At 51.7% G+C, this 15524-nt stretch overlaps 6 protein-coding genes across 6 annotated transcripts; 3 read left to right on the top strand and 3 right to left on the bottom strand.

Annotated features, from left to right (window-relative positions):
- Positions 1 to 1043: 1043 nt before the first annotated feature.
- Positions 1044 to 3562, top strand: M436DRAFT_52481 (DUF1929-domain-containing protein; the record flags this gene model as incomplete). Its single annotated transcript, XM_013569733.1, has 4 exons — positions 1044 to 1218; positions 1265 to 1484; positions 1538 to 1837; positions 1891 to 3562. 4 exons carry the CDS (start codon positions 1044 to 1046, stop codon positions 3560 to 3562), a joined length of 2367 nt encoding a protein of 788 aa, XP_013425187.1.
- A 481-nt stretch (positions 3563 to 4043) lies between these two features.
- Positions 4044 to 6163, bottom strand: M436DRAFT_83960 (uncharacterized protein; the record flags this gene model as incomplete). Its single annotated transcript, XM_013569857.1, has 4 exons — positions 4044 to 4213; positions 4273 to 4949; positions 4999 to 5354; positions 6131 to 6163. 4 exons carry the CDS (start codon positions 6161 to 6163, stop codon positions 4044 to 4046), a joined length of 1236 nt encoding a protein of 411 aa, XP_013425311.1.
- A 200-nt stretch (positions 6164 to 6363) lies between these two features.
- M436DRAFT_83961 (phosphoribosylformylglycinamidine cyclo-ligase-like protein) lies at positions 6364 to 8594 on the bottom strand (the record flags this gene model as incomplete). The annotated part of the gene is made up of 3 exons (XM_013569858.1): positions 6364 to 8444; positions 8501 to 8527; positions 8579 to 8594. 3 exons carry the CDS (start codon positions 8592 to 8594, stop codon positions 6364 to 6366), a joined length of 2124 nt encoding a protein of 707 aa, XP_013425312.1.
- Positions 8595 to 8986: 392 nt separating this feature from the next.
- M436DRAFT_83962 (ARP2/3 complex subunit Arc18) lies at positions 8987 to 9669 on the top strand (the record flags this gene model as incomplete). Its single annotated transcript, XM_013569859.1, has 3 exons — positions 8987 to 8992; positions 9051 to 9566; positions 9622 to 9669. 3 exons carry the CDS (start codon positions 8987 to 8989, stop codon positions 9667 to 9669), a joined length of 570 nt encoding a protein of 189 aa, XP_013425313.1.
- Positions 9670 to 11020: 1351 nt separating this feature from the next.
- On the top strand, positions 11021 to 13330 carry M436DRAFT_52453 (uncharacterized protein; the record flags this gene model as incomplete). Its single annotated transcript, XM_013569727.1, has 2 exons — positions 11021 to 11807; positions 11919 to 13330. 2 exons carry the CDS (start codon positions 11021 to 11023, stop codon positions 13328 to 13330), a joined length of 2199 nt encoding a protein of 732 aa, XP_013425181.1.
- A 926-nt stretch (positions 13331 to 14256) lies between these two features.
- On the bottom strand, positions 14257 to 15438 carry M436DRAFT_16617 (uncharacterized protein; the record flags this gene model as incomplete). Its single annotated transcript, XM_013569588.1, has 2 exons — positions 14257 to 15067; positions 15119 to 15438. Coding segments are annotated over 2 exons (1131 nt in total), but the record flags the coding sequence as incomplete, so codon positions are not given.
- Between the last annotated feature and the right edge of the window lie 86 nt (positions 15439 to 15524).

A 15524-nucleotide genomic window follows, 5' to 3' on the forward strand; every position in this document is an offset into this window, starting at 1 on the left:
TGCATGTCGCTGCAAGTCCAAACACCAATAGCACACCGACAAGCTTTGACCAAGCATCTTTTACGCGCCTTTGAAACTCCCCAGCGAATGGTTTGAAACAGAGGGCGATTCGTGTAACCACGGTGAATTTCCAGCGCCACTCCCCTCATGTCTGCTGCAAGGGATCAGTTGACCATGTGGTGATGCACAGAGACAATAGAACAATGCGGCCACGAAGCACGCGCGAGTGTTGGTCTCGTGGGCATCACCGTCGCATACCGCTCCTCTAAATCTTCCGAGAGGAAGGAGCACTATTTTGACGTGCTACAGTGGCAGCAAGAGCGGATAGCGGCAGCCAAGGTGTCGAGACAAAAGATCGCCAGAGCCGCATTGGCACTTGGTCCCGCCATTGATCGAACCAACTAGCATGCTGCGAGCGACCGGCTCGAGGGTCTACCTTGCTGCTAAGTTTGGAAGACTAGAAGATGGATCCGCACGTATGCTGCAGGTGTGGCGTCCTTGTCGAGTCTCAGGTAGTGGGCTGTTTTCGCTGTGGCCAGAGAGAACGCTTTGAAATTTAAACAGTAACTACCGCCTTCTCTTTTTGTCGCTCCTTCCTTACCGCTTGTCTTTCAAGTCACCATTCGTTTCGTGACTCTTCTTTCGCTCGCTCTTGTTGTCACTCGCTTCTGAGACTTGCCCATTGTACAGTGTCTCGCTCTTTTCGAATAGCCCATTGTCACTCAACAACAGCCCGCGAGCCGAACCATCGGTTTTTCTCGCCAACCGAGACTCCAATACAGCAGGTCTGATTGCGCCTGGCCCTATCAATCCCAAGCAGCTATGAAGCAATCAGTTCTGTTACTCGGCCTTAGCGCTAGCGCAGCACTCGCCAACATCTATTTCCCAAAAGTCCAACCGACATGTGACAGCACGAACCTACAATTCAGCGGATGTTTGAAAGGACAGTTCTGTCAACAGGACAACACGTATGTTGCGAGTCCACGCTATCAGAGGATTATACTAAGAATGATAGATGCACTGTTGCAAAACACACGTGGCCAATGTCCTTCCAGGATCACGGCAAGAGAGACATCTTTGACTTCCTCGATCACGTCTTCAAGCACAAGGCCACAGCGCCCAAATACTCACAAGATGGCAAATGTGGTCCGAACAATGGCAATTTGCTGTGTGATCCCAACGGCACAGCATACAAAGGAACATGCTGTTCTTCTTATGGTCAGCCTCCATGCCTTTATACCGCTGTTGTGTTCTGTCTAACAAGCTATAGGTTGGTGTGGTAATACTCCAGCACATTGTGGAACTGGCTGCTCGTCTGGCTGCACTGCAAGTTCAGCGGTCGCGAAATCTCCTATCCCGACTTCAACAGTTGTCAGAGCTGCACCTTCTGCTTCTGGTGCTGCTCCTCGTGGTGACGGCAGGTGTGGCCCTCAATTCAGTAACGCATTGTGTGATCCCAATGGCGCATATGGTGGCTGTTGCTCGTAAGCAGAACATTATTATGCCCCCAACCCTCAAGCTGACATATATATACCAGATCTTACGGATACTGCGGCAACACTGATAGCCACTGCTCGGTCGCCAATGGGTGTATCTCTGGCTGCAAGAGTGCGGTGTCATCAACGAGCGCTGTTCCAACGCCTTCGGTCGTGTCATCAATCGCTTCCTCTAGAGTTGACTCGGCGGCTCCTTCGAGTACGACTGGCGAGCCCGTCATATCGGCTGCATCTTCCTCGGCTGGCAGTGTCTCGACGGGTACAGTCACGAAGGATGGAACTTGTGGTGCTACTTACGAAAACACCATCTGTGGTGATTGGGCTCAAGGTAGCTGCTGCTCGTAAGTTTTTCACGGATACCAGTGTATCTAAACCAGCTAACGTTTATTACCAGCATGTATGGATATTGCGGAAACAGCACTGCTCATTGCGGTGATGGGTGTCAAAGTGGACCTTGCTTGAACGGTGCCGTTGTTGCAGCTCCTGGACCTAGCCCTGCGCCAGTCAATGCTAATCCTGGATCCTTCAATATCGTCGGTGACTCTGGTGCACCTGCTATGCATGCTGGTCTTCTTCCCAATGGCAAGGTCGTCTTCCTTGACAAAGTTGAAAACTACACACAGATTAAGCTTCCCAATGGTCAATACGCATACTCAACTGAGTACGACCCTGCTACCAACAAGTACACCCCTCTGGCCTACAAGACAAACGCTTTCTGTGCTGGTGGTTCTTTCCTTGCCAATGGCCAATTCATCTCCCTGGGCGGCAATGCTCCCCTCGACTTCATCGACCCCACTGTAGGAGATGGATTTGACTCCATTCGTTACCTGACTCGTTCGCCTTCTGATGCTTCCTTGGACGGACAAGACTGGAGCGAACCGGGTAACAAACTCAGCACTAAGCGATGGTATCCATCGGTACAAACACTCCCTGATGGTAGACTCTTTGTTGCGTCTGGATCTCTGAACGGTCTTGATCCTACTGTGCCGGCCAACAACAACCCAACATATGAGATTCTGGACAAGGTTGGTAAATCATCTGGCGTCTCCATCCCAATGGAGATCCTGGTCAAAAATCAGCCTTACTACATGTACCCGTTTATGCACCAGCTGAAGGATGGCTCGCTCTTCATCTTCGTCTCCAAATCATCCGAACTCTTCAATGTTGACACGAACACTACGCTGCGGACCTTTGCAGACCTTCCTGGTGACTACCGTACTTATCCCAACACCGGTGGCTCTGTCCTTCTTCCCTTATCTTCCGCATATGACTGGAACCCCGATATCATCATCTGTGGTGGTGGCGCATACCAAGACATTACTTCTCCCACCGACCCTAGCTGCGGTCGCATCCAACCACTCTCGACGACACCAAAGTGGGAGATGGACTCGATGCCCCAAGGCCGCGGTATGGTAGAAGGTACGCTACTCCCCGACGGTACCGTCGTCTTCGTCAATGGAGGCAACGAAGGCGCTCAAGGCTTCGGCCTTGCCCGCGATCCAACCTTTGAGGCCTTGATCTACGACCCGGCAAAGCCACTCGGTCAACGCTTCACCACTGGCGCCTCATCCACGATCCCTCGTCTCTACCACTCCGTGGCTCTGCTGCTCCTCGACGGCACTCTGATGGTCGCCGGCTCAAATCCAGTCGAGCAGCCCATCCTCCAGCCCACAACCGCAGACCCTTACGTCACAGAGTTCAGAGTCGAAATCTACACGCCACCATACCTTGCCGGTGACAATGCGAACAAACGCCCCACAGACATCACTCTATCATCCAAGGCCTTGCAGGCAAACTCTCAAACCTTCAACATTGAGTTCACCGTCCCTGCTGGTGCGAAGAGTGTCAAGGTGTCACTGTATCATGGTGGCTTTGTGACGCACTCAGTACACATGAGCCATCGTATGTTGTTCCTGGACAACAGTGGTTGGAAGGTGGGAGCTACACAGCAGACCCTCACTGTGACCATGCCACCGAACGCTAATGTGGCGCCACCTGGTCCGTATGTGGTCTATGTGGTTGTGGACGGTGTTCCTGGTATCGGACAGTTTGTACAGGTTTCTTGATTCTGATGAACAAGCTCTGGAGAAGGGCGTAATGGATGATGGTAATGATGTGGCGGCTTCTTTTGCTTTTCAGATGGCTAAAACATGCTTCTCTACTTTGGTGATTGTAGTGTAACAAATACCATAGCTTTCAATTTGCTATTCTGCGTTCCCGTGAGCACCTCAAGTGTCATTACAGAAACTTTCTGCACTTTCTGTGCCTTATGAGAGCGAAAATTTTAGATCCAAACTTCTTGAGTCAAAGACCGTAATTGTTGAGTCGTTATGAGTTCATCAATGGATGCGAGAAGGTGCAAAACAGAACGACTTTCCATTGCTACGTTCTATGATTAGAGATTAAAAATTACGGAATCAGAGTATCTACTAGTCTTTTCTCTCACCCAACATTTCCAACATTTCAGCATTACGACTTCGCATGTGCACGGCAAACGATAGTTTCCCTTTCGAATCAATGTAAATGTGGTCAAAGATGACCAGTCGGCTAAGCGTGTCCAGAGAGACGCTCGTGCTTGGAGTGAACATGAGGTAGAGCACGTCTAGGCAAGACAGCGTTTGGCTTGAAACCAGCTGCCTCCTTCCTCTCAGCTTCAGCCATCTGGGCGATTTGGAGCTTGCTGGAAGACGGTGTACTAACAATGGTGCACATGAGCACTGCGGGAAAGTTAGTGATGGCTCACAGTGGAAAGTTATATAAGCAAGTGTCATCTTACCATCCTGTTGAGATGTAGTATTGGTGTTCCAGTCATCGTTCCACACGATGTAACTCTTGGGACAGTGCTGATAGCGTAGTTGAAGATTTTCGTCCGATCCTCGGCATTGGTCGTACACATTGGTGACGGGGTTGTGGTGCTGGTCTTTCTGGGGACATACGGCAAGCAAATCTGCGACACAGCCCTGACCGCTTGACCATGGCTCGCCTTGTCCATGACACCAGACGGGAGAAGAGAAGCCACGCTCAAGATCGATGTCATAGTAGAGGTGATCGTAGCCTCCATAGAAGGTCGCTTCGATGAGGGTGTCATGGTTTCGGTTGGACCCAACCTCAGGTGTCCTCTCATTTGGAGAGACGCCTACGTACAGCTTTGGGCTAGTGTGAGGCAGTGTGGGAATCCAGAGGTTCTCACCAGGTCCTACTGTAGCTGTAGAGAACTGAAGATACGCGTGAGCACCGTATTCGCCGCGGTCTTTGTCTGGCCAATCGGCACTGATGTGGTGCGTCACGTCGTTCCTGTTGAGTATCCAGAAGCCCATCGGATGTGCTGTGTCTGCTCCTGGTTGACCACCAATGTCATATTCAGGTTTTTCTTCGACGCTGACATCGGGAATCTTGGACGATGTGGATTGAGGTTTACAGTGCTCTTCAGTGCTACCGCAGTATCCATAAGAGCTGACCAATTGCTTAGCATTGTATATGCGCCAGGGCTATAAAACCTTACGAGCAGCAGCCACCATACATGCCGTTAGGATCACAGACGGCATTGTTGAACCTAGTCCCACATCTACCATCAGCGCGTGGAGCAGTACCAGAGGCAGAAGTTCCAACTCCGGATTGATCAGTAGAAGGGTTTCCTGTGGGTGCTGAGACCACGGCGGGTTGCATGGCGATGGCCTCAGCCGTGAACTGAGCAGGATAGTGAACCTCGTCAGGAGGCATATGTAGAGGCAGACTTTGAGAAGTGTGACTGACGTCGGGAGTCGTCTTGTCTGAGTCGGTTGGAGGTGCTACTTTACTGGAAGCATCAGCGTGATAGCCTACTGAGACTCCATCTGCGCCAAAGACACCAAGGTGGTCCTGTGCAGTCACCAGACCAGCCAAAAAGACAAGAGGGAGCTTGAACGAGTGCATATGAACGGAAGATTAAGCGAGCGACAGAAAATTTGGTAAGAGAATGAGATGTCAAGGATCCAACTCATCCGGGTTCAAGTAGAGCCTATAAGTAGACAACTCTCTTCTTCTGAAAGTTCCATTTTTTACCACCCAAGCTTTTGCCTCAGCATCATAATGGCTGGTCGCCATCCGAATGTGAAAAATAACGGCGCATTCTCTCCACTCTGCAGCGTGAATTTGTGGTCGAGATGAGTATATTTGGAGCCTGGAGACGTGGGGCAGCGGTGAAGCTCAAGCTTTGATGGTGATGAGTCAATCGTTTGACTGACCATTGGTAGCTACCCCTGAACGTATGTGTAGGGATTGAAGCGTACCTGGCGTACCTGAATGCGCCGTCAAGGTAAGCTTATTCATCCCATGGTTCGCCTCGGAGTCAATTGCTCTTCCTCAGTCGTCAAGTGTTGGTGTCATGTCGAGGCATCATGCAACTACAGAAATTGTATAGAAAGGGCAAAGTCCAGAGATGGTACGATGCTGGTTGCATCAGATGCTTGATGCGAAAAGGTTCGTGTGCGAGAGATAGAGATGGAAGTTGGAAAGAAATGGTCAGCGGACCTCCTTCCGATCATCGAATTTGACGTCAACACGTCTGGCCAGAAGGAGCGTTCGACGTTCGCGCAGCGCAGCCTTGCTGCCGCTCTACAGTCTTGTTGTCGAACTTCGACTTCTGAGGGACTTACCAACAGATAGATCGTTGAGCCCGAAGCAAACATGGTACCTTCAGATGGACATTGGTGTGATCAGTAACTTGAAAGATGTAGTAAATTCACAATTGCATATCTATTCCTCCCTCAGCCAACCCTTGAGTTTTGTATAACGCCTATATCGTGGCATATGCGGCCGACCATGGCCGTATGCTAAATTCGTCCGGTGCATTTTCACGTCCCCTTGTGTCTGGTTTTGTGGAACGTCCTCAATTCCATGCCTCAAGGTTCTTAAGGACGACCTCGTCCTCGCCTCTCTTGAAGAGCTTTCCGATGACGGAGACTCTCTCACCTGCCTCTTCCAGGACCTTTTGGGCCTCTGCGGCGTTCTCCTTGCTCACAACGATGACCATGCCAAGACCAGTGTTCCATGTGCGGGCGAACTCGCGGGACTCGACGTTACCGGCCTCCTTGAGCCACTTGAGCACCGGAGGAACAGACCATGCAGCGACATCGACCTCAGCAGCAAGAGTCTTGGGCAACATTCTGGGGATGTTGTCATAGAGACCACCACCAGTGATATGTGCCATACCCTTGAGCAGGTCCTTCTCGACTGCCTTCAATAGAGGCTTGACGTAGATGCGAGTGGGAGTCAACAAGCTGGCACCAACGGTAGTGTTGGGAGCCCAAGGAGCCTTGTCGTGGTATGAAAGTCCTTTACGCTCAACGACCTTTCTGACGAGAGAGAAACCGTTGGAGTGCACGCCATCGCTAGCAAGACCCAGCAGGATATCGCCCTCGACCATAGATGCCATATCAGGCAGAATGGTGCGACCACGCTTGAGAGCACCAGTAGCGCAACCACCAGCATCGAACTCGTTACCTTGATACATGCCAGGCATCTCAGCAGTCTCTCCACCAACGAGAGCGCATCCTGATTCACGGCAACCAGCCGCAACACCCTCGATGAATGAGACAGCCTCCTTGATCTCCAGCTTGCTGCAAGCGTAGTAATCCAGGAAAGTCAAAGGCTCGGCGCCTTGCACAACCAAGTCGTTGACGTTCATAGCAACAAGATCAATACCGACAGTGTCGAACTTGTCCATGGCAAAGGCAACCTTCAGCTTGGTACCGATACCGTCGATAGCCTGGATCATGATGGGAGCCTCGTCGTAACCAGCAGCTTGGAGATCGAGTGCACCGCCGAAACCACCGATCTCGGCATCGGCACCAGGTCTGCGAGTAGACTTGACAGCCTTCTTGATGGCGACGACCAGATCGTTACCAGCATCGATGGACACACCAGCATCAGCGTAGGTCATAGCCTGGGGCTTTTCGACATCTCTGGTGCAGACGGCGCCATCGTAGGCGGGCTCCAAGAGCTTCCATTCACAGTTGATGTTCTCCTTCTTGAACTCGCCGAGAAGGTGGTTGGCGATTTGCTCGAAGTTGTGAGTGGCTAGAGCCAAGATAGTAGGACCAGCGCCAGACAAGCAGATTCCGAGAAGGCCGGGCTGAGATGTGGGAGTGACGGACTTCAGAATCTCGGTCAAGCCGGGAATGAGAGTCTTTCTGTAAGGTTGGTGGATCTTGTCCTGCATGCCGTCGTAGATCATGTCAGCGTTAGGAGGACTCTGACCAAGAGCGGTGGTCAAAAGAGCGATTCTCTGCAGGTTAGAGATGACGTCTGCCTTGGGGAACTCGGTGGGGAGGACGGAACGAGCTTTGGCGGTCGAGACCTCAAAATCGGGAATGATAGCAATGCACTTGATTTCAGGAGCCCAGTTGAACTTGATGTGCTTGCCAATGTTGATCGGGGGAATAGGAGGCGTGAGTCCAGTGTCAACACCACCAGCAGGGGCGGGGAGGACCTCACTCAGGGGAATCTCCTTGCGCTTCATGTCCTCCTGGTCCAGATCCTTGAGGTATGAGCCAACGAAACCACCGAATAAAGCAGCAGCAACATTGTCGGGATGTCTCTCGATCATCAAACAGAAGTCAAGCATACGGTCCTTGGTCAAGTTGAGACCGCCAACTTCACTACCAAGCATGACACCAGCGACAACGGCAGCTCCAGAAGAACCGAGACCACGGCCCAGAGGAATGGGGTTGATAATGTGCACATGAGTCTCGGAAGGGAAGGCGTGCTGGTTGTGGCATCGCAGAACGTAGAGAGCAGTCTGAGTGATCAAATTGCGGTCAGCAACAAGGTCGACACTGTCCTTGCCAAGGCCTTCGTAGGTGATGTTGCAGTTGGACTGGTGCTCGGAAGACTTCTTGGAGGAGTCTACAGTAACGCGTAGCTCGAGCCAGACGGAAAGGGCCAGACCGATAACATCAAAACCGGGGCCTGGTCAAGAAGTCAATGGACGAGCAGAGATACAAGAGGCAATTGGTAAGCAATACCAATGTTGGCCGAAGAACACGGCACCTCTGTGGAAAATTAGCCTTGACCGTGGGGCAGAAATGAGCAATGCTCCCTACTGATTGAGAAGGACATGTTGAACAGAGCTGGCTGTCAAGGATTCTTGACAACCTGATATAAACAAAGAAAGAGAGCCGCGAGAAGACCGTCTAGATTGACAGGATTTGACACGCGATATGCAAGATTTCAGCGATCTCGGAAGCTCGCTGTCGCGAAGGAGTCACGATGGAGGATATTTTTTCGACCAGCCCAACAGCACCCCGCGTTCGGCGGCCGGGAGTCCTGCCTCTTGGCAGGTAGCGGGCGCCAAGCTCCACCGACAACATCATACGTAGGCGCGGGTTGCGACGCGCATCCATCCAGGTCGAGCGATTGATCGTTCTCTCTAGCTATTTGATTCATCTTCCTCGCCCAACCGTACTCCTCTTGCGATCCGACAGCTTCACTGCTGTTATCCACATTCCACCATGCCTGTACGAGCCACAATGACACACAACACCTGCAACCCCCTGCTGACAGCTAGCTGGGCAGGCATACCACTCGGTCTTCCTCGATGAACCCAATCAACAAGTCATCGGCAACTTTGCCTTGTTGCCCCTCCGTACCAGAACTCGTGGTCCCGCTATGCAACTTCCCGCCCTTTCCGGCGATGTAACAGAACTCAACATTGACGCCTCACACGAAAGCTACGACCCGCTGGACGAGACCCTGGCCCTATTCCGTGCCAACACCTTCTTCCGCAACTTTGAAGTCAAAGGCCCCGCCGACCGCGTTCTCATATACGGTATCCTGTTCGTCAGCGAAGTCATTCAGAAGATCAAGCCTCAGATGGCTAGGAGAGACGCCGAAAAGGCCGTCATGAACCTCGCTCTCGACACAAACTTTGCCATTCCTGGCGACGCTACATTCCCTCTAAACCAGGCCTTCGAGCCTCCGCGGGATAGACAAGAAGCAGAGGTCTTGAGACAGTACATCAGTCAAATGAGACAAGAGTTGGCCAACAGACTGTTGAACAGGATATACGCAGACGGCGATGCTCCTAGCAAGGTGAGAATACACAACCTGCCGCACACAAGTAGCAATGCTAAGTCAAGTCTGGCAGTGGTGGTTGAGTTTCACCAAGAGAAAGTTCATGGGCAAGGCCCTTTAAGTCGCCGTCAGAGTATAGAGGCGCCATGCAGCAGTCTCCATTACCAACAGCACTCTCCGAATCTTCGACGACCAACGCCCACCGCCATGAAGTCACTTGCACCCTGTATACCAAAGACGTTACGATTATTAATCAATGCGAGACCCCTCATGGCAATAGTCCGAGATCTCATATCGTTGTCGATAGGAGAAAGAAATGATCAAGAATTGTGTGCAACTCCATTTCCATACGCTTGAATCTGCTACTGTTCGACTGATATACAATCGCTGAACCTACATCACAAAGGTCAATTCGTCTGCGAATAGGGTTTTGACAAACCTTATCGGCGTAGTGAACACTCTAGATTCTGATGCAGACCTAACTGTGAATGTCGGCGAACCTCGCAATCTTTATCTTTGTTGCCAGCAGCACTGGCAAGTGTAAGAAGGGCATCTTTGGCTTCCACGTTCGAAGCAGAGAACACGGGCAGAGGTGGACTTCTGCGAGACTGAATCACACTGGGAGAGATGGCGAGCGAAGGGGGAGCATATGGTCATGCAGCCAGAACAAATCGCTTTGTAGTCGAACAAGGCAGACTGAAGGCAGACTGCCGTATTGATGTGACCTTGACGCTGCCCAACTCGACATCGTCCCGAAACGACTTCTAGTGGCTGATCGAGTCCATGATTTGAACATTCTGTATCGCTTATACTCCTGCCCGCTCCCTGAGTTGTCTTTGATCTGTTTCAGGCAGTCAAGTTGATATGGGCCGAAAAATAAGGCAGCTCCGTTCTGCTTGCTGGCGGACTCGGTCCCGGCGGGCTGAAGACCCCTCTCAGATGGCGCTTCGACGCAGCCTCCTCGATTCTTCCATCAATGACAACAATGTCGGGACTGCGCCGCAACACCATACGGCCGCTGCTGTTCGAAGTGATTGAGCAAAAGATGCCTGAATCCCTCGCGGCAGGCTGTGACTTCTAGGCGATCCGAGGCTCAGCCTCAAGACATGGGTGACGTCGGGCCTAGCCGGATGCTTGAACAGTCCAAGCCTCATCAAAGGCACGCTAGAAAAACAATCGAAGGCTGCTTAACACCCAGCAGAGTCATATCGATGCACATTATCTATTCCGCCAAGTCCACCTCGAACACAGCCGCCTCTATGGGTTCTGGAAGACAGACTTGTGATAGGGTGAGCAAGTGTTCGAGCCGAGTCATGTGGCAACCACCACAGAATCCTTCGACCTGCCTGAAATGAGAAGGGCGGGGTCTTTCACAACCAACAGCAACTTGTGTATATCTGGGCATCTCCCCAACCTTAGATGCATCATATCACAAACACGTAACACCGATCACAAATCACAAATAAGTCACCATGGGACGACTTACAAGAGCGTTTTCCAGAGCCAAAGACACCGATAAGCAGAAAGAGGCTGCAGTCACTATCGAGCCTGTCCAGAAGAGCCCATCGCCGCCTCCTCCCACTTATGAGCAAGCCAGTCGACAGGAACAACATGCACACTACCCTCCGCTGGTAGCCAGCAGTAGTGTGCAGCAAAGTCCAGATTTACCCAGTCCGGAGGATTGTGTAGCACATCTGAAGTTGCTTGAATGTTTCTACCGTTTGAGGCAGGACATTGCCAGTACCAACGGTCTCTTTGGCATATCTTGTAATCTCGTCGATGAGCTGGATCATGGAGCATCGTGTGCCGGCCCTCACAAGGACAAAAACAACGAAATCATTACTCTCCTCGCAGAAAAGAGATGGCAAGTCTACGTCTCCCGGGCGGTCGAGCGTTTCTCAAGGTGGAGATACAGCCTGGAGCCGAGTTCTGATTGCTATACCCTTGCTCAAGCCATCAAGACGAAAGGACAGATATTGGCCGACCGCGTGGACACTGAGACGGCTAAACCATTTTCTTTCGATACTGAGAATCTACCCCCCATTGATGTGCTGATGGTCTGGCATGCATACACCCTCAACCCGAGAGCATACCTGGAAGACTGTCTACGTGAGGGTCGGATGCGCTTGTGGCATACACCGTTTCCATTACAGGCGGTCGCCAATCACATCGATCCTTCGACTCATCACTACGAAGTGACCAAGCACGTGATGGTCAGCTTCACAGAGCAGACTGGGCTCGGCTGGGACAACCTAGATGGTCTGCACAGCGCGAATGTAGATTGCCACGTCTGTGGTTCACGAAACACTGCACCTTGGACTAATTATGCCGAGGTGTCTCAATCATCCAGCGGTGCCTCTGTCCTTGGAGACGTCCAATCTCTGCTCAGTGCCTGTCACGGATACGCCGACAAGGGTTTCACCTTGACTTGTCAAGAATGCATGTCCGAAATTACGCACGACTACCTCTGTGTAGGGAAGCTCCGCAAGGACTTGGTGAATCTCATCGAACGTGATGCGGTGTTACCAGGAAATATTCTGAGCAAAAACGGGCTACCGACCAAAGTTGGCAAAGCCTCGGACATTGGCAGCTGGTCTTTCTCCATATTCCCGAGCAAGCTGATGAAAATGGGACTGGGCAGACGGATCCTCGATCTCAAGGGCTCCGACATGCAGATGTCCAGTGTCCGCGAAGTCATCGAGGAGTATCTCTCCGTTACAGAACTGGTCAAGCAAGCGAAACACTACAAAGGCAGCTCCAAACTATTCCCAGACGAGGCATTGGCTCTTCGTCGAATGATGTCAAGGTATTGGGAAAACTCGTCGCCCTTTGCTGTCGATCTCGTCGGTGCTGTGATACGTCAAGGCTCTTTCGTGAGCAAGATGGCCGAGATCGATTGGTTACATTCGCCTGGTCTCTCGAGCACTATACCGCGTCTGATACGCAAGTATTCGCGATTCATCGCCATCATCGCCAGGTACAACGTGATGGCCGTACCCACGCTCGACGTTGATCTAGCATGGCATACACACCAACTCAGTCCATCGAAATACCTTCAACACACCGTCGCCCAAAGCAAAACCTTCATCGACCATGATGACAAGGTGGTGGAGGCCAGACTCACAGATGCCTTTGCCGAGACCAGCAAGATATATCAAAAGTTGTATGGAGAGCCATACTCGGAGTGTACATGCTGGTACTGCGAAGCAGTGCGCGAGTCACACACATCGACCGCATCACGTCTGTTCCGTACCAGCAACGCCACCGCGGCCGACAACCTCCACTCTGTACCTTCTGATCCCAAGAAGTCCGTCCACATATCTACTCACAATGCCGTAAGACCAACCGGCGACAAGGCATACGACGAAGGGGTCGCGAAGCGCCTTGCCGAGCTCGAAAAAGCATATGACAAGGCCTGTGAGCGTGCTGATAAAAAGGGCAATCCTCGTCCCAGGAGAGACGACTACTACTACTCTGATGCGTATGGTCATCCTGTGTACATCCCGATGTATGCTCCCTACTATGGAATAATGCCGTATACACCAGCGGTCTACCCTGTCAATCCTGGATGTATGGCGGTAGGTGCGGGTGCGGTAGGCAATTGTTGTGCAGGGACATGTGGTGCGGCTGCTGCAGCTGGCGGATCATGTGCTGGTGGTGCCATGGGTGCAGCGTGTGGAGGAATAGGAACAACAGGAGGAGGTGCTGCTTGTGGCGGAGGAGGAGGAGGTTGTGGTGGAGGCGGTGGCGGTGGCTGTGGAGGAGGAGGCGGTGGATGCTAGGCCGACAGTTGTCTATCTGATAATGCCCTTTATGATTGTGATTGTGATTTGGTACTCCTTATGTTTTCTACCGTATGAGAATTCAGCGTTCCCTCTCGGTGCTGTCCGTTTCCATCCATGTGCAAAGCTATGTAATATGAGTGGCTGTAGTAATGCACAGTGGTTTTGAGAAACAGGATACTATCGACGAGACATCAAAGTGTGATAGGCTCTCGTTACATCCAGCTCGGATCTGGAGATCATTGTGTCTTTTCTGAGCAAGAATGTCGCTTTGGCTCTTCGCAAGAGAAGCATGCAAGTTGCTGTTTGACATACGGGAGATGACCACGATCTTGTAAATTCGAATTCAGTTTGTGGTGACGAAGTGTAATGCTAAAGCTTCACTCTTTGCTGTCTCGATGCTTCTTCTCCCTAAGTGACCTATAGTGTCCTCGGTGGTTCTATCAGCATAAGTCCAACTGCCACAGACTTGTACGAAGCGTACTGCTGTCGGCAATCAATTCCTCTGTGTCTGGGACAGCTCTGACGAGGTATGGGAGGAAGCAAGATACGCAGTCAGGGTCGTCCTCTCAACGAAATTCTCAGTTTAACATTGCAGAGCATCCAGTCAATGAGGACTATCGCCTCGAACATTGCGCCAATGAGGAGGCCAGCTACAATGGAACAGAATAGCACGTGTTACGTACCGACAAGAACAGTTTGCAGATCTACATACTTGCCGATACGAGTAGGTCATAAATTCGTGAATAGGATATGAGCAACCATGCCAATGCGATGCGCCACAACGCGAGTGAGCTATGCAATCAATAGTGCCGCTGAAAATATGAGTCATCCTTCTTCTTTTCCGACCTTACTTTAGATCTTTTAGAGTCACCGCGACGAGGCGGAGGATGTGCTGGGCCCAGGACCAAGACACCAGCTTTCTTAAGCACGGACTCTGTGACCTTCAGGGGCCATACAAAAACGAACCAGACCAACTCTAGAGGCACTGCTAGTGTCTTTGCCAGAGTGGACAGAATTGTAGCAACAATGCCAGGCTTATTCGAAGACTGAGCAGCGACAGCAGCCAAGCTTAGCGCGTCTTGCAAACGGTTTTCCAAGAATTGCAATCTTTGCTCAGTGAGTAGAGTCAAAGTAGTGGCTCGCTTCTCGTATCTTCTCACAGCACGCTCCAAGGCATCAAGACGAGGTTCAAAACGCTTCCTGATATCGCTGGAGAGGGCGGTGACTTCGTCCTTCTGGAGAATCGAGACGCCCGGAGACGACAGTTGATCGCCGAACTTGTCCTCTAGGACGACCAGGCGAGATGCAAGCTCCGTGATGGCCTTGTCCTTCTTGCTCAACACCGAAGAGTCGCCGTTACCACGAACAATACGCTGCAGGTGTATGGTCCTATGTGTGAACAAACGGATCAATTGGCGGATGGGGCGTATCTCGGCGGCGAGAAGGAATATAGTCAGGTTGTAATCCGAGACCAAGCCTTCAGAGGGACGGGAGAGCTGACCACGGATGACATGGAGCAGGTAAGCAGCGCAGGCAGGAAACAGGAAGGTGGAGATCAAAGCAAGCAGCTCGTGTTGGCGGAGATTGGCAGCTGCATCTTCCTGTTCTTGAGTCGTTTGCGGTTGCTCGGTGGGTTGGTGTTGTTCGTCGTCTTCATCCAGGTCTTGTGACACAGCAGGAGAATTGGTCAAGTCGTCCAGAGCAAACTGAGCCTGGGCGGAGCGATACCAGTCCCTAAAGCTTGTCAGTATAACCAAGAAGAAAGCCATGTACGAGAAGACGTACCAGGGTAATCTGACACTCCAGTTGAGGAACAAAGCAGCTAAGCCGAGGAGGAGGATGTCAGTGACAAAAGCACTTCCATTGGTGAAGAATAGACCAGCAAGAGCGGGGAGGAAAGCAAAGGCCAAGGGAGAGCTGTGCCAGTGCGACAGGTCATCGGGAGCAGTCGAATCTTGGTGGTCGAGGCCCAATGATGGACGGATGAAGTCACCAGCCGAGTGTCGCGTGTCGTCTAGGCTCGAGAAGGAGAGCAGCGAGGAGCGACGGCGAGAGAAGGAAGGTTGGATAGGAGGAGTTCCATCGGCGGTAGTGGGACTCGTCTTTGTCGAGGAGCGACTACGCAGGTTCAAGGAAGGAGGCAGAGGTAGAGCTGATGACGATGCATTGGCGACAGGTGTTTGCGAAGCTT

Source organism: Aureobasidium namibiae (genome assembly GCF_000721765.1).
Source record: "Aureobasidium namibiae CBS 147.97 unplaced genomic scaffold scaffold_14, whole genome shotgun sequence".
Taxonomy (NCBI): Eukaryota; Fungi; Ascomycota; class Dothideomycetes; order Dothideales; family Saccotheciaceae; genus Aureobasidium; species Aureobasidium namibiae.